The 22,485-nt window shown below is 38.4% G+C and overlaps 1 protein-coding gene across 31 annotated transcripts in view; it reads left to right on the top strand.

Annotated features, from left to right (window-relative positions):
* Positions 1-22,485, top strand: part of BBX (BBX high mobility group box domain containing) — a 245,408-nt gene that overhangs the window by 183,394 nt on the left and 39,529 nt on the right. For 27 of the 31 annotated variants that reach the window (XM_074332334.1, XM_074332388.1, XM_074332345.1 and 24 more), the window contains 3 exons: positions 2,560-2,640; positions 6,013-6,087; positions 13,223-13,303. In XM_074332334.1, the coding sequence (XP_074188435.1) occupies positions 2,560-2,640; positions 6,013-6,087; positions 13,223-13,303 (237 nt within the window). The remainder of the gene's footprint in view (positions 1-2,559; positions 2,641-6,012; positions 6,088-13,222; positions 13,304-22,485) is intronic. The other 4 variants (XM_074332428.1, XM_074332417.1, XM_074332406.1 and 1 more) reach the window with 1 other exon arrangement.

Here is a 22,485-nt window from a genome sequence, read left to right as displayed (position 1 = left end):
GTTGTGTGATTCCTGGCCAGGTCATTGAGATTCCTCATATTTGCAGACCCAGAGAATCGAGGCAGTCAACAGATACTAATTGTGCCTCTGCTGTGCATCCAGGTGTACGGTGAGCACGAGCACACGTGCGTAGACTTCTTGGATTGCATCGAACAATTGACACCACGTGCAGGATTCCAATACCCTGCTAACTACTTACATTTGAATTCTCCACTCAAATAGCAAGTTTTATTTAAGACCATTCATCATAACTAACAATTTCCAGAGGGTCGCTTTTAACTTTAAAATTTTATGACTTGTATAGTTATGGCCAAATAATCTATAAGTGGCACTTGAAAGAAAGTTGACTTTTCTTCTTATAGTTAATATAAACTCTAATGAAGCCATAGGATAACTTTTCTCCTCATAAATGGTAACTATTTCTCATGCATCATGTGATACGAAATAAGAATGCATATTATATAGGCTTTAGGCAGTGTAGCTACCTTACATGATAATATATTTTCTTCCAAATATCTTTTACACATTTCTGTCATGTGGACAACCAACATTATTAAAGTTTTATAATGACACTTCATAATTTTCATTTAGTCTTAGGCTTGATTTTAAATCAAATTTTGATTATTTACCAAGATACCTAGGGGCTAAACACACAGGATTTCTTTATAAACCAGGAAAGTATTGACTTTTTTCATTATTCCTATATTACAATATCAAGATATATTTTGTTCAAGTATTCATTCTAATAAAGGAGTTTTTTTGTGGCCTGTAATTTTGGGATTCGTTGGCCCTCTTTTTAATGCATGTTGTGTCTCCCTGGCTTCGAATCCTTGGGAAGCAAATAAAAACACTATTGGGCCATTTAGCACTTAACTTGTCATATAGTCAGGTGCCAGTGAGGCAGTCAGGCTTTGGCAACCAAACCACAGGTGGCAAATTAATTAAGCCTTCTGCATCTCCTCTGTGGAGCTTATCACTAGAAGAAGGTGACCATTACTTTTTCAAATTCAAAAGTAACAATTAAAATTTCAAATGCTTGCTCCTGCCCAGTGGTTGGTGACATTGTCAGAGTAGCACATCTTCAGTGTCTAATGAAGAGATTCAGTGAGAAACTGTTTTCAAGAATATAACCTGAGTGACTGTCAGCTCTTTCCTTTGGATTCAACCATCTGATATAATCACCAGCAGCTATTAAAATTACACTGGAAACGGTTTAATAACACAGGAAGATTAATGTTTTTTTTTTAAAGGTCATTGTATAAGTAGTACAATATTCCATTTATGTTGAAAATATTATCTACATACACAACTGGACGAGTACATAGGGAATATTAACAGTGCTTATCTTTAGGAAATAATGTTATAGATGATTTTTCTGCTGTGGGTTTTTTGGGTTTTTTTTTTAGATTTTCAGCAGTGAACTTGGATTATTTCCTTATCAGAAATGTTATTGAAAAGTATTTTTAACTTCTTTCTATTTTTCCTCTAAAGGGAAAGATAACTTTTCCCCTAACACTCCCTAACCTTGTCATTCAGGAAAAGGGGGAAGGGCACACACTGATTTGGGATTCACAAAATTTGTTGTCAACTTTCATTTAGTTCATTCAACAAATACTTGTCGAATATATTGTCCCCAGGCAGTAATGAGGATTCTGCATTAAATAAATCCCCTGGGAGAAGCTGAACAGTAAACATATTTATGTCTTATGGTGATCAGTGCTAAGTGCCATGAAAATAAAGAATGAGAAAATTATTGAATGTTAACATTTATCTCTCTCGTGCTAAGTTCCTTCATTGTTAAAAAGGGTTAGATCAGAAGAATAATGAAATCTTCTGTAACATTGTGATGCCTATGATTTTTGAATTATAGTTGGCTACCCTAAGTGATTAGGTCATCCAAATGCAGAAATGAGTCAGTTTTAGCATTGAGGTAAAGAAGAAATGTGTATTCTGAGAAGATAATTGATTAATAGCAAGAACTTTGAAAAAAATCAGTGATGTTTTCGTAACTAGCCTTAATAATGAAGATCAAAAATGAAGATATTAGATCCTTAAATGTTTACCCACCGTGATAAATAGTACAAAAGAAAACATATAGTAAAGAAACTTCTCTTAGGTAAAATTAACCTGTCTAAGATTGGGGCTTGTGTACAAGCACATGAAAACCCTAGAAAAGAAGAATTTGATTTTAGTTTTGTTTTCATACAGTCTGGTGATATGAAATATTGGGGAAACCAAAACATGAAAGAAATATATATTCTTTCGATTTTGTGGCAGAAAGCCAAGAGCATCCATTGTAGAAATGTCTCTTAGATGAATATTAACTTTCTAAAATGCATTGTCTTGCTCATCTCCTGCTATTTATGGCATTATTTGCAGTTTGATGACCCCTCACATAAAACTACCAAATATAACTACTTTTTGGTCACAGTATTGCCTAAAATCAGGGCAATCAAAACCATTCTTTCCTCAAATAGGAACATTTTAGATGGCGTTTATCTTTAGTTGTATTCCAGAAACTCTTCCTATGATGCTTCATACCATGTTTCTTTGTTTCAGATATCCTCTGGCACTTGCAGGCCTGATATTTCGGAATCCCCTGAAATGCGTCAGAAGTCACCATTATTTCAGTTTGCTGAGGTAATAATGTACTTAATAAGGAACTTGTAAAGTGAGCTTAAATTTGGGCTAATGACAGTAACTTACAGCAGTGAAGAACTTTACTTAGCTCAATTAACCATAAGTGGGAAAAGAGAATCAAATGTTGGAAAAGATATTTTGGAACTCCAGAGTTAATTTTTATTCATGGATAGGTAAGTTAAGAACATAACTGAATAGTTAACATTAGAACTTAGTTACTTATCAGGTGTTAAATAAGAGTCAACTCATGGGTGGTTATTGGCTATGCATTTTTTTAGTACACTTTTATTTGAAGCTTTCGCATGCAGTGGCAGTTTTCAAGTCTTACTGTCTTGTGTCAGATGTATTGGGTTCAATACATCACTAACATTGGTTCAAAGATGATGTAGAAAAGTACATTATTCTTGATATCAAGTGTAAAGGTTAAGACTGCTTCCCAAAATATCTTTACTTACCCCAGAAGTCAATATGGAGCCATCATTGGTTAATTTTTCCTGAACTTTAAAGCACATAGTCTTCCCTTGATCGTTTGCATTGTCTTTCCATTAGACCTTCTCTCGCACTGTCACCCTTCCGCACATTTGCCTGTTGTGGGACAGTTTTGTACAAGGAGAGCATATGTTTAGTTTCAGATTTTGTTTCTCCTCTCTAGTGTCCTTTCCTGGTGGTTCTCAACATTTCACTGGCAAAACTGTTTTTCACAGTGGCATATCAGGACATTCCTTTAAGACATTGTTTAGAATGTGCCTAAATGCCTTGCAGATAGTACAAGAATGTCATGTATTTGCTGACATGATACTCCTTATCTATAGCTTTCATTTCTGCCTCTGTAGGAGGTGTGCCATGAATTCCATTTGCTTTGTATATTGTTTCCTCAAGAATGCATATAATAGAGGATTCACTCTGTACTACCTTTTCTACAGTAGTTGCAGACATGTTAAATAATGTAAGTCCCAAGTTTGAAAGCAGAAATATTTAATCATTGATCGCTGAACCCCTAAAGATCTAGTGAAATCTCTAAAATTTTATTTGAAATTGGATTGTATTGGCATGTGTACATTTTTTGGGTTCTACAGCATATGGAACATTCCAAACAGATCCCTGACTCTGTTGTTTTACATAAAGGGTACCTTAATCTATATCTTCAGGAGCTCCTTATTGATAGCATTAACTGAGTATCTCCTTGATCCCAATATTGATTTGTAACATGTCTTTTGTTTAGAAAGGAATGGTTTTCAAAAATCTGAATGGTTTTATACCCCTGCTTCTGTCTTATTCACTGTCTGATTTAAGCCTTGAAGAAATAAATGTATTGTAGGTTAGGCATTTTCCCTTACGTAAACTGTTCATTTTCTCTTAACTGTTATAGAAGGTTGGTAGGAATGAAAAGTGATGTCTAAAGTAAGACCTACTCAATTTATAGCTCCCGGGACTTCAGGGAAATCCTCATGGATTCATTTTTGCACCTGTCACAACTTGCACATGGTAGTCTTTTGAAATGATAGGTTTCACAGTTCGACCAAGGAGAGTCGAATGACCAAGGAGAATACAATTTTACCCTCATGTGTCTTCAGTGTCTTTAGAGCACTTGGGTAAATCTTACCCATTTATGATAGTTGGTTTATACCTAGTTTGTTAAACAGGGTCTTAGAGACATTTTTTCTTTTTACTGATGTTTATTTTAAAAATGCTTATATGTCTGATTCAAAATTTAAAGTGAAATTAAAATTTTTTTCAGATTTTTTTTTTTTTAATTTCAGGTGCACAAGAAAAAGCAAAACTTAGACGTTTATCGTTTATATCCCTCACACTGTGTGAACCCCCCTCCCCCCATCCACTATCCCTCTGTACGTTCCCCAAATTTTCAAACCCCCATGACCATCTTGTGGTTACCGACTATTTTTCAAAACCTCTCACCTTCCCCTTATCCCCACCCCCTGCCCCTCTAGCAACCCTCTGTTTTTCCTCCATGTTTCCAAAACTGTCTCTGATTAGTTCATTCACTTATTCTTTTCTTTAGATTCCGCATATAAGTGAGATCATATGGTATTTGTCTTTCTCTTTCTGACTTATTTCACTTAACACAATTTTATTGATGGCTTCAGCAGTGAATAAAGTCGATAATTCCATCATTCTCTACTAATTCTTTGTCATCCTTAAACGTCACTTTGATACTTTGGTTTCCATGGTTTTTCTAACCAACTTAATTTAATTAAGATGGAAAAAATGCTCTTTGTGGTTGAAGAGTTATGGATTAAGGTGCATTTATTGCCTAATAAGTATTCTTTGATAGAGTTGGGTAGCAGTTAATGAAAAAAGACTTTTATTGGATTGGGAATGGGCTGAATTTGTGTTGTCCGTGCTTTCTGCTCTTGTGACTCACTTTCACCGTGTATTGTAGCTGGATATAATTTTGTTCACTTTGGAACCAGAATTAGTAATTGACCTTGCTCTGAAAACATCCTTGGAAAGTTTTTCCACATGGCTCTTAGAGCAAACTAATGAGGCTACCATAATTATCAAGTGGAAACCAAAAGTCTCCTAGTTGAACCAGGTGTGGTATTGCAGAATCTTCTATCCACTGTCAAACAAGTGAAGTGTGTGTGTGTGTGTGTGTGTGTGTGTGTGTACGTGTACGTGTGTGTACGCATACGCGCGCACACACACACAAGCATTGAGCAGGAGGATACATGGTGTTATAAAAGAAAGAAATGCTGTTCCTACTCAGTGAACATTTATTGAGTTCTAGTGCCATGCCAGGGAATGTATTCTGTGGCTTATTTTCTTCTCACCATAATCCTATAAAATGGAGATTATTATCATCATCAATTTACAGTTTGAAAAAAATAAGTCTCAGAAAGATGAGCTGAGCTGTCCAAGGTCAGGTAGCTATTGAGAAGCAGAGCTGAGATTCAATCCCAGATACCCTGACCCACATCCATATGCTGCTCCAGTATTATTTCACAACTGCCTCTAAGCGGAGAACAGCTTTGCAGGGAGTGGTAGAGGAAGAGAGAAAGTGACTGGCTTTCTTTGCAGCTTCCAGCTTTTAATAATATTTTAAGAAATTCATTGAAATAAGGAAATTCATCTCAACAAGTTTCAACTGCTGTTTGACACATACCTGATACTTTTACAAGAGACATGACAAATGAGCCCAACTCAATCTTTTTGTTCTTTCCCATGATCTGTTTTTAGAAACATGGCCTTTGTCTTCCTTTAGCATTTATACTGTTTTTCTAAAAGGGATTGAGGGTGATGACTCATGTCTTAATCTTGATCATTGTCTACAGTGGAAATATATGGCAGAATCTTATTAGTTTGATATGGGAAAATGTCCTTGTGCATTAAAAATCACTTGCTTTCTTTCAGATATCTTCAAGTACATCCCACCCCAGCGCTCCTTCAAAACAGTGTCAGGCATCAGCCCTGTTTCAGTTTGCTGAGGTATGGTCTTCTTTTTCTTAACTACTTACGGGGCTCAGAAAACTTACTGAGCTCAGGAAATACTGGAATGAACTTTGAGTAACGTGTGGTGAATGTTAGGTGTGTCTCTTGCCGTGACTGACATGACTCACATAACCGAATACTTACCACCTTTTTCTGTCTTTCCTGGGATCATAGTCGGATCAGGTCCATATGTTTTACCTGTCTTCTAACCATTAAAGGCTGCATTCAGAATAAACACTTTCCAGTCATTCTTTATTTCATTTTGCCTTGTTTTTAATTTATTTTTAAAGCTGGGGAAAACTGCTGTCAACGTGAAGGCCATAGGATTCCAATTTATTAAATTTTTCCAATAGTGAATTAGATGCTGTAATTCATGAATAACTCGCACAGCGAATGTGGTGGGGAATCTGACCGGTTAAATCAGCAGTGCTTAGCTTTTGCTGTGATGTGGCGTCAGCCAGCATTTTTATTAGTGTTTAATCCCAGGCTTAGATCAGGTCAGCTCTTGCAAGATCTCGGATTTCTTTGGTTTGTCAGCCAAAGAGAGAGAGCAGACACTAGAGAGCATTTTCTTGGTTGGTATGATGAGGGCGCAAATCTGATATGCTTGATTTTGCCGCAAAAGCCCTGGCTCCCACCATATGCTCATTTCTAATGAGCACTACATGGCATATAATAAAATGTATATATTAATAGTTCTTGTAAATAAGATGCTATCTGCTTTAGGGCTTCCCTTTTTCCTTTTTATTAATTCCAGCAAAAAATGCATATCATAAACTGAGCAGTTTTTTTAATGGGGAACGGAGAGAAAATGACAGGCAGGACTGTTCTGTTTAATATTGATGTATTGAATCACTTTGATTCATTTGCATAAAGAGTGCTGCATAGATGAAATGTAAAATGATATCCTTTTGGCAGGAGAAAACCCAACATCTTACTTTGAAAGTGAGAAAAAATGGCTTTCAGCTCTTACATTACAAAACAGTGCTGCTCCTTCCTCATGGGACTGTCACCCGCTGTGACTTTGTACCACCAGTTGGCCGGCTTATCTGTTAGGCTTCACTGCCACCGTGCTTACTTTAGCTGTTTAGGGCTGTGCTAGAAAACTGGTAACAACATAAAATGTTATTTCATGAAGAACAATTTGCTTGATGAATCCGAATAAATTAAGATTTTATTATAATTTTTCATTATGATAAATAGGCTGTTTTCGCTATCTGGGGAAATAGTTTTGTTTGCTATTGCCTTGTTTTCCTCCGGTTGTTGATATCCATTTATTTGCTACTAATCACTTTTTCAAGAGTGAAAAAAGAATTTTGGCATGATGACTAAGTTTATCTTTAATCTTGACACCTGAGCCAATCCCATTCAACTTTCTGGAACCAATGGAATGTATTTGCCACATATGCTGTTTGATTAAACTGCACTGCAGCATGAATGTTAGAAAGGTAGTGGCTCATCTTTGGCATACTTGATAGTTACGCATTAACTACCAAAAGCATTCAACTGAAGTTAAAATGGCAATGTGGGAAAGCTGGTGCTGGTGCATTTCTAACCATTATTGCCACTTACAGCACAACTGTTACGTACTCCTCCTAAGTCATCAGATTTAGGAGGAGCTTCTGAAGCCCTGGGCAACTCTGATGGAAGTTGGATGGTATAATAACCATAGTCCTGTGATTCTGGAGAATGAGGTAATGTGCCTCTCTCACACAAGTTAATTTGTCCTTGCCGCTCAGTACACTCCTCAAAACACGAGAAGTTTTTTTTTCTAGGGAAGAAAGAACCTCTTCTTACTTGGGAGTTGTGCAAGGGGGCGTTTCCAGATGTCACTCCTCTGCTCTGTGGCACTTGTCTCCTGAGGGCCTCTGGTTTTTGACCACGGAACTTATAGAAAATTTGAGGAAGCATTAAAAAAAAAAAAAAAGTTGATTTGGAAATGTACTGGAGTTGTTTCAGGCGTTGTAACAGAGGAAGGCATGTGTGATGGAAAAAACAAAATAATATGTTTTGCCCTAGATTCAGATGCAATTCCCCCTCCCAACTAAGAGTATTATTTTTCCTCGTTATATTTTACCTAGGTTTTAATTTCTAAGCACATTAAACAAATTATTACATACCTCATTACTGAATTGTAAATGTCATACGTGATTATATGAGAGAAGTACATGGTTCCCTAGGATATATGACCTGTTAGTCTCTTTCCTCCTCTGACCCAAGAGAACCCTAAGGTTCAATCTCTTAATACCTTATAAGTTAACCTTATTGTCATCCCAGTGCTGGGATGGTTTATTCAAAGCTAAACAAGAACTAACTAGATGAACTAATAAAATTATCAACTAAAGTCAGCTATGAGCATACATATTGCAGTAGAAATAGAATAGGCTATAATCACTGTGATCATATCCCTAAAGCTCTTATAATTACTTCATAAAACACCCATCACCTTTGAGAAAACAAAAAGACTCTTGAAATTCTTGTTCTAATTAGTCTATAGCAGAGGTTCTCAAACTTTAAAATGACAGCAGAGTTACCCCGAAGGCTTATTCAAACACAGAATGCTGAATCCCACCCCAAAGTTTCCGATTTATTAAGTCTGGAGTGGGGCCTGAGAATTTGCATTTCCAAAAAGTTTCCTATCAGGGAACCATAGTTTGAGACCACTGATCTATATAGTTTATAATATTTACCACAAGTTGTTAAATCATCATTGTTAAGGGACTTCCTAGTATTTCTGGGAACTCATATGGAAAGGCTGAAATAAGGAAGGGATGGACACATAATAGAAAATTACCCAGTGGGTCACTTTAAACCCATATCCCTTTTCTTCAATGGGATTCTCAGTCCTATTTGTACACTTGGAGAAAAGTCGGTGTTTATGTAATTTAGGAATCAATTTACTATTTAAAAATGTTTAGCTTTGTGGAACAATTTTAAAATCAGGCATGCAAAATTTTCGGAGACCATTCCTACTAATTTCATTTATACAAATGTCAGTAACTCCAGGAAGAGATTAGCTAGATCTTCTCTTGGCAGTGCGTCATTTATTGTGTAATATGATTATCCTAGAAACTAGATTTTTTAAAAACAATAAGCCCTGGGCATTTCTTTAAGTTGAAAATGTTTTTCTTTGACATTGACTCCTAAGTCTCTGCCTTGCAAGCTGAGGATATTTTTCCTTTTTAACCAAATCTATAAGCTTTAAAACTCATTGAATTTAACCTCTACGTAACCATGAAACTATTGAATAAAGAACATTTTTGTTTGTAGTTTCCTCAGGAATGCTTACATCTAAAGGGAGAAAATATACTTCATAAGATCTAGAAAGAAATATAGAGTGCAGGATCTTTCCCCTCCCTTGTCAGCCTGTCTCCCATTCCTCATTGATACTCATTCATCTAGATTCAACTTGGCCCCTCTGAAGAGCCATCACTCTGTTTCTAAGCTCTTAGCCATTAAGTTGGTCAGAATGAGTTTCCCATCTGCATCTTTTGTTCTTTACAGGTAGAATGACACATCCATCACTTTTTAGATTTCACTTACTGAAGACTAATGACCAAATATAATGCCAGAAGGGAGCTATTCCCTCCCATTATTTAACAAATCTGAAAGCCATGACCAGTCTACATATTCTTTGCTCTGCTCTGGGGCTAGCTCATATACTTGCGTCTTTGTACTGAAAAATTACATATTTACTTTGAAGACAGAGGGCTAATCTAGATGATTTAGACAAATAGATTTTGATATTACAACTTTTTTAAAAAGGTATTTACTTTGCCAATATAAATACACCAAATTTAAGGCATTCTCACACGTGGATATAAGCAATACATACATTTGTTTTCTAAGGCATTTGTTTTCATGATGGAATGCTCAGAGTGTTACAGAATATTATACTTGAAGAAAACACTATGCACTCACACTGCAGCTAATCCATGTGAGAGTATTACATGTTTTATTGGAAGCATTAATATTTCTTTTATGGTAAAGAAGACCAATCATCTCACATTATTCATTCTTTGATTCACTTACTTACTCAATAATAATTGGTCACTTCCTCCACCTTATTGGTACGATGTTTGTGATACCCCTTACAATTGCAGACTTCCCCCATTACCTAATTTGCTTTTTGATCTTTACCACCTGTTTCCTTGGTGTGCTCCCCTACCTCAGGCCAGAAAGCTTAGCAGTATCCAGGGTGATGATTTTTCTTAGCATTGTGCTGTATCTCACGTACTATTTATTACACCTGCCCTGTTTATCAGAACATTGAATAATAACCAAAGAAGAGACTACAGTGGAGTTAACAGATTGGCAGGCACTGTCAATTCAAGAAAAATAGCAAAGCCAGGAAGATATTATGTTGTATGGCCCCCTATTGGCCCCTACCCAGGAGTGTAACATAGCGCTCACTTCCCTCTCCTACATAGTTATTGAAAAATATGTATTAACTCTACTGTTTGTACTTAAAAGTGTGTACATGTCTTAAATAGAAAAAAAAGTGAGGGGAAGGAACAGTGGTATAACACATCAGTATATGTAAGATACGCTTCTAATTGAAGCCATCAGAGTAGATGAAATTAAGGAGAAAAAGAACATGTGTAAATAAAAAGAGACAAGGCTCGAAGGCAAAACCCTAAGGAAAAACACTTAAGGGATCCACGATGGAAAGGAGAACAACAAGGAGTGGCCTCAGAGGTAGGAGGCAAACGAGGACCTGTAGTAATGGAAGCCCAGAGAAGAGTTCCCTAGGGGGGTCCGCCATGTTGAATCCTGCAGAGAAATCAAGATAAGGCTTTAGCCATAGACATTAACGTATGTCCAGTTTTCCACTCCCCCCACCCCAGTGAATAAGCTGAGGACATTTTAGAAAGCAAATCTTACACTAAGTCATTCCATGAAAACGTTATTGTTAAGTGATTCTGTAAATGTTGGGACTACTAAAATACACTGACCCTTCCCCACACATGCCCCTTTGGCAATCTGGCTTCCAGCAACTTTGAGCATTTAAAATACTGCCCTATGCCTATAATAAATAGGTAAAAATCTTCCCCTCGGCAATGAGGAAAATTGTGCTTACTAAATGTAGGTGGCTCCTTTTGAAAGGCAAAGAACCATCCTAAGCCTCAACTCAGACTTTACATGAGCTCAGATGGCAGATAACACATCCATGCCCTCACTGAGCCTCTCAGTGGGCCGTACACTGCACTGAGTACAGAACACGTGATAGTGAACAAACATACAGCATCAAGGAGCATAAACCTACAACAACAAAAGCGACAGCAGAGGGAGCCAGTGTAGGAAGTAGAAACTGTCCCTGGCTAAGCAGTGCAGGGCTACCCAGCTTGTCCTTCAGTATCGTGTGGTTATGTGACAAATTTAGCATTCTACAAATCATTCAGTTTAATGATTATCCTCTGACATTGCAGTTTTTAATTCCCTTCCAATTTCAGTGTGTAACTAATTTTTGGACTTGTGTTAAAAGAGTTTATGTTTATTAGTGGAAATAATGCTAAAGCCTTATTACTAATAAATGCAATATTTGTTGAGAGCATAATATGGGCTCAGCAATGTGCCAGACTTTTCACTAACATAATCTAATCTTCACCACAGTAACACGGGGCAGGTTTCTATTTTGAAGATAAAGTACATGAGGCCCACTGTCGTAATTATTTGCTTCAGTCCACCCCACAAAAAGTTAGTGAGGGCCTGTCTGTCACAAAAGCCATGTCTTCATATCATAACAGCCTTAGGACAAGGACTGGCATACGGGTTCAGTATTTCATTCCTTGGAGTCTGAGTCAGTGATTATATTAATGTGTTTGCTTCTCTTAGTCTAGTGATAAGCTGAATAACTGAATTCAGCTTGTCTAGAGAAAGTAGAAGTGGCATCTATCAGAACATTCAGGTAGGGGAAGATTTTCCAAACTTCAGAAAGACTGAACCTCGTGAGTTGATCTTTAAAGAAAAAGTAAGTGATTGGGATGAATAGGAAAGGACTCTGTTAAAAATGATAGTCCCTAGGAAGAAAAAGTCCTTAAAACTTTCTTAAACTAGGGCCTTCTAAATGGCCCGGGTAGCTTATTAAACAGTTGCCTCTACTAAGGCCTCTTATGCAGCACGTATTCCAGGGAGAATTCCCTCTAGCATCATAGCACCCGTCTCTCCTGCAGCTGAAAGTTCTGTAGAACCCCGTTTGGGACTGGGGTCACTTGTAAGGAAATAGTCATGAGGCAAGATTGCCACCTAACCTGAGAAAGAATTCAGAAGCACGAAGAATACAAATAACTTAGATTATAGCTAGCTAGCGATGACAGAACTTTTCCAAGAGAAACGTACCTTGTAAAGATCCTTAATGTATGTCCTTCTCAGCCCTTTCCTAAGTTAGGCTAGAAATTGAAAATGAAGTTTTCATATAAAAATGAGAAAGGACAGTGCTGTTCTTTGTAATCAGTGCCTGGCTGCTGCTTAGTCAAATTTGCAGAAGAGTATGCAATGTGACATATATATGTTGATGGACTGCAACAGAGGCCCTTAATTGCAACTTATTTAGATTTGTGGTCTTGATTGTCAGTCTTTGTGTGTACTTTAGAGCATACTCTCAAAGCCAGAGCCAATGTTTTATATAAAATTCTTAGCTTCCCCAGTTCCTGTCATATTGCCTAGCACATTTATATTGGATTCTCAAAAAAATATCTGTTGATTGATTTGATGCTCTTTCCACAGAGCTCTCAAATATATTCCTTAAAAAAAATTTAATTGCTTTGTTAAATACAAATTGACTCTAAATAGCTCTTTTATATTTGGCCAGTTGATGAGTTAGTATTTATATAGAAATGGAAATGCATATCTCCTTTTAATGTTATAGAATTAAATTATAAGCCTGGAATATATAATACTCTTGTCATCAAATGGCCACCAAAGTCACACCTGTTTTTTGTTACTATTTTTGAGGCTATTTACTAAAATTGGTTTCAGAGTTATAATCCCAAGCATGCCACGTTTAGTTACATGGTACTTGGGAGCAATGATGTTCTCATAAACGAAGGAAAGCTCCGGAATGTGTATGAATCGGAAGCAAGGATTCTGATATCACAATTAATATTCTTTATGTGAATTGTTTTCAATATAGATTTCTTCAAACACTTCGCAGTTGGGTGGTGCTGAACCTGCAAAACGCTGTGGAAAGTCTGCACTCTTTCAACTAGCCGAGGCAAGTTTCTGAGAATATATTGAGATAAGCTATGCAGAGGTGGAAATCACAAAAAAGGTCCTCATAACAACGTCCCTTAAACTGCACCATCTCACCTTTGACCTTTAAGTGTATTGTATCTAATTTTCAACAATGACAGAAGGGTTAACCTTTCGTTTAGGGAAAAAAAGAGTTTTGCTACTAAAAGTCATTAGGCATTGAAAAAGGTTACCAAGGGAAATTGCAAAATCATTTTCACAGGTAGTATTTTAAAAGAAGGTCAGTTTTGTCTCTCTCCAATTGGTTAAGTAAGTCAAGCCTGAACCCAGAAGAATGGCCCAGGTCATTTTCCTCTTTGCTGATTCTCTTATAACATCTGTAAATCCCTAGAAGGCACCACTTTAAACCAGTTGGTTAATGTTTCAATTTGGGGGATTTTTTTTCCCTTGTTTTGGTAAAGAACTCAAATGACATGTTCTAAAGTGTGGTTTTATAACATCTATCACTTGTACATTTGATGTGACGTGGGTATAAAATTCCTTTGGCGGAGTAGAAAATGTGCTTTCATAAAGCCTGTGAGGGAGCCCCCACTTGGTGGGGGATGGGTTGGGGAGGAAGATGCCAGAAGCAGTTGTTGCTACGGTGGGCAGGAGCAGTGACTTGCTCTGCCAAGCTGTGACCACTGTGCCTTAAGGGACCGTGTGGGAGAAATGTCTTAGCACCGGGACACTCTCATAGCAGTTTTCTCTTTTGGTGAGACAAATCGGGAGGTACAGAAATGAGTAACCAAAAATCTCTTATATTAAACTTTTTCTTTTCTCTCCTGTTTCTGGCTTTCTTCCCCAGAGTTCCTTCTGGTTGTTTTTGTGTGTGTTTGTTTGTTTGTTTGTTTGTTTGTGAGAATATGGTTCTTTTATAAATCCTTTGTATTTTATAGGGCGACCTGTCATTTTCTAAATTTTATGGTAGCTTTTATCATAAAAGTTGAGGAGTTTTAAATATCTTAACATTAAGGTTTTAAAATCTAGCTAGATCCAAATTAGAAATATGAAAATATAAATACCCCAAATAGTAATGGAGTATATAAACAGTAGAACAAACTAATCCATTGTTGTCTGACATTCAGCTGACATGCTTCTTGTGTAAGACAAATTCAGACCCAACTGCGCATGACTAGGAAACGTATAAAGACCTCAGGGAATAGTTTTTAAAAGAACTGGGTGAGTCAGAGGCAAAGTACTACTTCAGGTAGAACTAAAATGGTAAGGATCTGGCGGCAAATGTGCCTTTGAAGTTAGAGCCATAAACAGGACTTACTAAACAGAGAGACTGTGAGGCCATGAGTTTGTCTAGTAGCTTTTAGACTGTATACATTGCCAAGACAATTTATTTGAAAGAAGTGATTATTTTTATTAAACACTTTTATATTGGAAATATATGGACCTTTGAGGTACTTCACTGTGTGAGGAAGAGGCTAGAGAGATGAATTTGTCTTCTCATTTCTTTCTTTGGCATAAGTCATAAAAAAGGATTCCCTATTAAATCAGAGCTCATTAAAAAAGAACACTCTTCTAATTTGTAGGGATGCATCCCAAATATAAAACAGATGCTATGGTGTAACAGATGTTTGAATGCTGGCATCATAATTTAAAGGGGTAAAATGACTGCAATAAACCTATTCCCGTTATAGCAAATCAGCTTATACTCAGACTTAGTTTCTTATAACATCTGAGTAAAAATATATGCTTTTGATGAAATAGGGTCGCTAAAAAATAATTTACCCAGAAAATTTTCTCACATTATTTGTATCACATGAAGATGATGCCATAATTCTAATAAACTGTGTTTTAGAATAACATCCTAAAGCCTCCTCAGTTTCTAGTTAAACATAAATATGTGCACAATGGATTAATCAGCATCTCCAAATAATCACCAGTAGAAATACGCTTCCTCAATTTTTTTTCTTAGTCCATGTGTATTTGATGTTCATTTTCCTTGAACAAAACATAGTATTCAATTACGTTGGGTGCCTCTTTAAATAAATATAACAGGATATTGAGGATAATTTTTTTTCCATTGCCCAGAATCAGTGGTGTTGTCTAAAATCTGAAGGAACAGCTTTAAATTAACACATTCCAAAGGGGAAGCCACCTTCAAACTGGGCCAGACCCTTCTCTTGGGATTTGATTCATAAAGAGATAGCCTAATCCAGCTACTATCCCATATACCACTATTGGGGTTTCTCCTCTCATTCCCACCCTAACCCCTCATGTGATCAGTGCCGGGCGGGGGTGGGGGGTGCATAGCATAGGCTACCCAGTAGCCTAAAATACTTTGGCTTTTCTCCCTGCCCTGTAAGGAGGGAAGTGCTTTCTATTCTTCACCCCTGCTCACTTTCAAGCAGAGTGAAAGCAGCTCTGAGAGAACCCCCTGTTAAAGATTGGGGGTGGTACCTGCAAGAGATATCTTCTCATTCTTTGGCAAGAAGCAAGAAATGTTTTAGACACAGACTTACTGCTGTACCCTTCACCTATCTGAGCAGGCAAACAGGGAACTGGAGGAAGTTGGCAGCAGGAGGAGACTTGGAATAGCCTGCTGCACTCCCTGGTTTGGCTTTTTAAAGATGTGTGAGTTTCCCAGGGCTCAAGTGGAGAAATAGAAAATAGTTCAACTTGGTCAGGCAAGAAGCCATGGGATGGTCGTAGGGAGGGGTAGGCGGAGGGCAGGCCTGGGCCAGTCTCTTGCAATAGGAAGTGTGCCGTAGAGATGGCTTTGCTCAGGACCCCAACGAGCTCCCACAAGCAGGAGTGATGTTCAGCTGGTTTGTACCAGCACAGCTGTCCTCGTGCTAAAAGACTCCCTGTTGTTAGTAAAAAGACTGACCTAAACCCCCCTGAGAACACTGCAGCAACGCTGCCAGTGTCCCTGAGCCCCTGGATCCTTCGGGCAACTAGAGGGCGCAGCAAGGGGCCTGCAAGACCCTGTGCCAGCCCTGAGTTCGGTTGGCACCTCTGCCTGTTAAATATTTTATATATCATCCCTGCTCTTGGCATCCCCTAACAGGGTCATTCAGTCTTATTTAGAGTTAGCAGGAATAGACACAAAAGGAATGGGCAATTAGTTTTACCTCCACCATTCCTTCTTGTGTCCTCAAAACAGGAAGGCCTTGTGACTGAAGGGCCAGGAATCAGCCCGAGAACTAACCACTCACCACCCTTCCCCAACTTCATTCCTGTGAGCTGGCAGGGGAGCAGTAACTGAGGAGACCTCCCAAAGAGACAGGGGTTGTTGCTTGCAAGACATGCCTTCTCTTTGGTGAGAAGGAAGACATGATGTAGGCATGTCTTTATTGCTGGGCTCTGCACCCACTTGAGCAGCAAAAGGAAAACCGGATATGTTGGCAGCAGATGCTCTCAGTTTGGGCATTGGAAGGACCCCACCCGATTTCCGGGACCCTAGAGCTGGGAGATGCTCTGGGGAAGGCCCTGCTTTGGGTGTTTGATGAGCATTTTAAACAGGGTGGATATTTTAATAGCTGAAACTGACCTGAAAAATTCTGGGATCTGTTCCAGGTGTTTTTCAGGAATCTACTCCAGCTCGGAAGGGAGATTTTTGCATAGTGCTGCTGAGGTCAGAGAATTGAGAAAAACATAATCCTTTATGTTTGAACCTCCATGAGGCTCATACTGTTCAGTTAATCAGTTACTTAATTGGCGCCGGTACTATAATGTATTGCGTTTCCTTTCGTTTTGAAATTAATTAGGTCAGGTCATATAAAGATCAGCAAAGCAGCAAAGCATCCCTCAGGGCTCGTTAGTACTGCTACAGTTGCTGTAGTTGGAGGATGCTCAGAGCCATCATTACCTGTACATTTTAAGAAAGAAGATCTTAACACTGGTACCAAAATTCTGGTACCAAAATTGCCTGGTGTAATAAGTGGAGCAGTTTATTCATGTATTCTAACGAACAATAATTATTGAGGGGCTACTCCATGCTAATAACTGAGGCTGCTGAAGTTTCTTATATATGGATAAACAAGTATTTTCATTATGACGAGATAACCTGGGAACCTTCGTTTAAGGTCAATTGTATAGGAGTGCTTTCCCTCCAGGTACAGTGTTGGTGTTTTGGAGTGCCGCTAGGGGCTGGAGCATAAGCCTGCTTTTAATTTTTCTAAAATAATTTTATGTGTTCTTTAAAATCGATTGCAAATTTTGAAGCTGATTTTATCTGCCAGTTTTATTATCTAACCTAAGATATTAATGACCGACATGTATTATCTACTCTGTGCTAGACACTTTTCTAAGTACTTGGCTCATTGAGTGCTCATACCCATCCTCCGGAGTCGGTACTGTTTTCCTTCCCTTTTTTACATCGTATTAGGGAAAAAAAGATGAGCGATTTTGTGCCTTCCTAAGGTCACGTGGACAGAAAGTGTTCAGGCCTCAGCAGAAACCCAGGCAGTCTATCTCCAGAGCCTGGCCTCTTCAATACTGAGCTGTTCTGTCACCACGTTTTAAATGATTCTAAAAGACTGCAAGTTGCTTGTTATAGGAGTTGGCCTGTTATAGACGTCTCTATGGAAGACAGCTTACTCCTACACATATGTGTACAGCTGAGCACGATGACAGATTGTTCAAGACTGCTGTCAAAAAACTGGAGCTGGTATTTCCTTTTTGAAAAGTGTCTGTACTATTGAAACTGCCAAGATACCTCTTAGGCGCTTAAATAAGTAAGTGCTTATTTGTGATTGTACTTTGGAAGGTACTGTGAGGGCTACAGGAAATGATGGTGTCTGACTCCTGTCGTCCAGGAACTTAGGCTTCAGTTGCAAAGAGATAAGATACAAGAAGTTAAGGGATAACAAATAAATTGTGCACATGATTTCACAGGGAGCCATACATTGAAAATGACGGGGCTCCACTTGAGTGATGAGCGATACACAAAGTGAATGTGTGAAACCAGGAAAGGGAGACATGAATATTAGCCCGATGTTCTGGGGAACCATCACAGAGGAGAAAGCATAAAGGTGGTTCCTCAAGGAGTTGTTAGGGAACAGAGGTGAAATAGCACCCTTTGGGCCACATCCAACTTGCAGAGATGCTTTGTGTGGCCCACCATTTGTTGACCTATATTATAGTTTACATTTGAATGAGTGGCCAGTATTTTCATAGATTTCAAATAAATGCAAATATCTGATTTCTCATGAAAATTTAGAGGATCTGGAGACACTGGACTAGCCTTCCTGCATAAGAGCAGTTGGTCAGAACTAATAAGTGCTGCCCCCTTAAGGAGGTGTTTGCTCTTCAAATGTGACCGTCCTCTCCTGAGCCCTGACTCCGAGGCCAAAGTCTGCCAGAATCCACTTCCACTTATGTATCTCCCTCTTTTATACTTGACCACACGTACATAGTAAGGGATCGTGACTTACACATAATTAACTGGAGAGATGGGGGAGATGCCAGGCAAATGTGAGATAGGTAGGTGACGAGTAAATCAGACAGGCGGGAGTGGAGAAGATTTATGGAAGAGGAAGGTAAAGTGTTGCTCTACGCAAGTCAGAATTGGGAGGGAGTTCAGTGTGAAGCAGAGAAATTCCTACTTGAAAATACTGGGAAGCAACTGAAGATTTGGGGCAGGGGTGTGCAGTGATGAAAGCAGAGCTTCAAGAAACACTCGGCAGCGGTGTGCAGCGTGGAGCGGAAAGCCTCTGGACATGCAGGTGTAAGAGGACAAGACCCAGGGTTGGGGGAGCTGTCCGTGGGAAGGGGAGGCAGGAGCAGACAGGGAGGTTGCATGGGACTCATTTGGATGAGTGAGGTGATGTGAGATGCAAATTAAAAGGGGTGTCAGAGGGGAGTGGGGTGTCGGAGGTGACTTCACGTCAGAACCTGAGTGTGTGGGAAAAGAATGGCTTCCAGGAGTTTAACCCTGACCTTGAAGCCCTATTCAGGAAGCCTGGATGTTTGTGGACAAAAAGGAAGTCCTGCTAGTACAACAGAAGAGATGCAAGATACTGAGGGGGGCGGAGGGGTGGATAGCTGCAGAAATCCAGTACTGAAAACGTCAGCGAGAGGGGGTTGCCAGCTAGGTAAATAGGTGAGTTTGGAAAGCAGAGACCACGTTCCTCTGAACACAGAAGATAGGCAAAAACCAGTCACCGCAGCAGTGCTGACTTTGGTCTCTGGTACTCGTCGTCTGTGTTGTACTTTTCTTCTTCCTGTCAATTTATGAAACTAGTTATGTGTTAAGGTGAAGTTGAAGAACAAAGATACTGGATTTCTCCAGATGGGCCCTGTGTGTGTGTATACACGTGTGTGCGCAAGATATGTGTGTGTGTGTGTGTGTGTATATATGCGAGTGTGTGTGTGTGTGTGTGTGTGTGTGTAAGCAAGATTATAGATCTGGTTGGTTGTGGGAAATTGGAAAAGTTGTCCTTAACCTTATTTATTAAAAAGAAGGGAGACATTTTTAGAGGCCTCAGCTCCTTAGTTTTTCTTATATTCTAACTGGCAAAACCAGTTATAATTGAAATAAAATAGATAAAGATAGATTTATTCTAGGATCCGTAAAAATTAAATCTCATGGAAAGTTGTGGCTCACTTTAAGAAAAGCTGATGTGGTAAAATTACAGAAATTCTATATAAATACCATATTGAAAAGATAGGAAATCCCACCCCTCCGGTCCCATTAGCATCCCCCACTGCTCCCAATTATAGGTGGTATTTGATTGAGGTGTGACTCTGTTTCACAGTTTTGTGTTGTGTCCTCATACACGATGGATGTGCATTATCCCTTCCATGCTGTTGTCACCTCCTTAAGCCCAGAACCTCATCGTGTCGCTCCCACCTGAGCTCCACCTACACTGTCACATCACATAACTGAATTCTAATAGTTATATTTGAGGAGGCCTTTTATTTGAAAGTGGTGTGTTTCTTTCCTTTTTATGCAGAGTTGTGAGTCATTTTTAGAAAACTCCTAGTCTAAAACTGCTCATTTCATTCCCAATTGCACAAGCATATTTTTAGGGGAACTGAAATATACGAATGCACCTAATAACTTCCGTTCACACCTTTGGAGGAGACTTTAATGGATGGCCTTTTGGAGCAAAGGCCACCTCCACCCCATCCAGAGTCTTCAGAAATGGTATTGTTAGAAAAAATACCGGGGTGCCAAAAAAATGTATGCACATGACTTGTATTCATCTTTTGTTATAGGTATATGTTGAGTATTACAATTTTTAATACAGTTTTTCCTTTCTTAAAATGTGTATACATTTTTTTTGGCACCCTCTGTAGTAAGTAAAGAGAAACATTTAAACCACCATTTCAACTGGCCCAATTGTTTCAGCAAACCAAATAGTAAATAAACTATTTAATATGCCCAGATTTTCGTTTTTAGAGACACTTAGACCAGTTATCTTTTATAATAAAGAAAATTGAATTTTCTTAGCAGTGATGCTATTCTTTTTTTCTCTAAAACCGTCAGCTAGTGTATTTTTATGGCAAAAACCATTCTGGTTTTAATTATTGGAGGAAACGCACATCTTGGAAAATACTGCTAAATGCCATCTGAGGGTTATGTCTACACTATTTTGGCAGATAATAAGCCAGTACAAAATGATTGTAAACATACCTTGGCTGTAAAACATTTGTTTTGTACTAAAAAGCAGAGATCTTGAAATTAAAACTTCCTGATTAGTGTCAGTTGGTCTGTTTTCATACTGCTTTGTTTTTAATCTGGCTGGCTCCTTTGTAATAGACAATGAAAGAAAAAACATAATTAAGAATGAAATAATATGATACATTCTGAAACTGCTTACACATTTCTTTGTACCTGTTAAAGAGCTTCTACATCTGTAGTATTACTTCTTATCTACTGCATATGATTAATTCGTTTTCACTGGTTATTACTCTAAATCTTTTAGAGCAGGACATATCAAAGCAATGAATGGATATGTTAACTTCTGTAGAGAGGAATACATTTAAAAATGTTTTTATTCAAAGAGATAAAAGCTCACTGCAACAGAGATTTATTATGTCTTTAAAGCAAGTTCCTGACAACAAACCATGATCCTAAGGTGTGGTCTTACCTGAACTGAAAATGGCAGCCTCTCTGAACCTAGGAGCATAGAAAGTAATCCCACCATTTCATCTCGCTCCTTCAGTATTCCTGTTGCATTTTTTCTTTGCAGTTATTTTAAAGAGGGTACTTTTTTATATATCCATCCAGCATGTACATCCTTAGGATCTCAGTTTCAACATAATGGTTTTTGTTTTTCTTTGGGGGAGCGAGTTACATTTCTCGTAGCACGTCATTTGACAGTCATGTGCCGTCCTGATTACACAGAACAGGGAGAAACCTCACTGTGGTTTCCCCGTATGGTTTCATAGGTAAAATTGAAATACTGGTGATTAATTTTCACTGATGCTCTTAAGAAGCATAACTGAGGACAGTGTAATTGCTAGTCTAGGCCACCCAGTAGCAGAGCCACGGTCAGCGTTGTTTTATATAATCTCATAAAGGAACTCTTTCCTTGGTATGAATCAGAATGCATCTCACACTTATCAGGTACTTCGGGACTAATGAACCCCTCAGGTCAGGACAATTATCTGTTGAATGCCTTCCTTTTGAAGGTAGGTACTAGGATATTCTTGGAGGAGAATACAAAGGTGAACAGGATACGTTTTGTACCTCCTGAGTTACAGTTATAAAAAATAGAGTAGTACCTGAGGAAATAGACAACAGGATATCAAATATTTATGGCCAGCGTTTGATTTAGAACATTAACATTTTAGCTTCTGTGAATATAGCCATGGGAATTCCATCCAGAGGGTGTCCTATGGATGATTTCCCACTCTCACTTTAAAAGAAGGTTATTGTTCAATTTAAAATAAGAATAGAAGAATAAATTGTCATTTTCTAAGGCAAGTTCTGTTTCAGGGCGTGATTAACCACCAACCTTCTATTAGGGGCAATCTGACTAATTAGTAACAGACATTAATTCTGCGCTTCCCACAATGCAGTGTTATGCACCTGAGTTCACACTGATCTATGTTCTTTTGTGTCTACGATACACTTCCCTGTGTGCCCATCCTAACATAGTTACGTAATGGAGTGTGTGTGCGCTTTCCTGAGTCCCACAGAAGTGTTGCTATGTGCACCCGGAAGTAGATGAAAGTAGATACGCTTGTACCCAGAAG

This window comes from Rhinolophus sinicus, linkage group LG01, assembly GCF_036562045.2.
Source record: "Rhinolophus sinicus isolate RSC01 linkage group LG01, ASM3656204v1, whole genome shotgun sequence".
Taxonomy (NCBI): Eukaryota; Metazoa; Chordata; class Mammalia; order Chiroptera; family Rhinolophidae; genus Rhinolophus; species Rhinolophus sinicus.
Note: the sequence above shows the minus strand (reverse complement) of the source record. Positions and strands in the feature narration are given on the sequence as shown.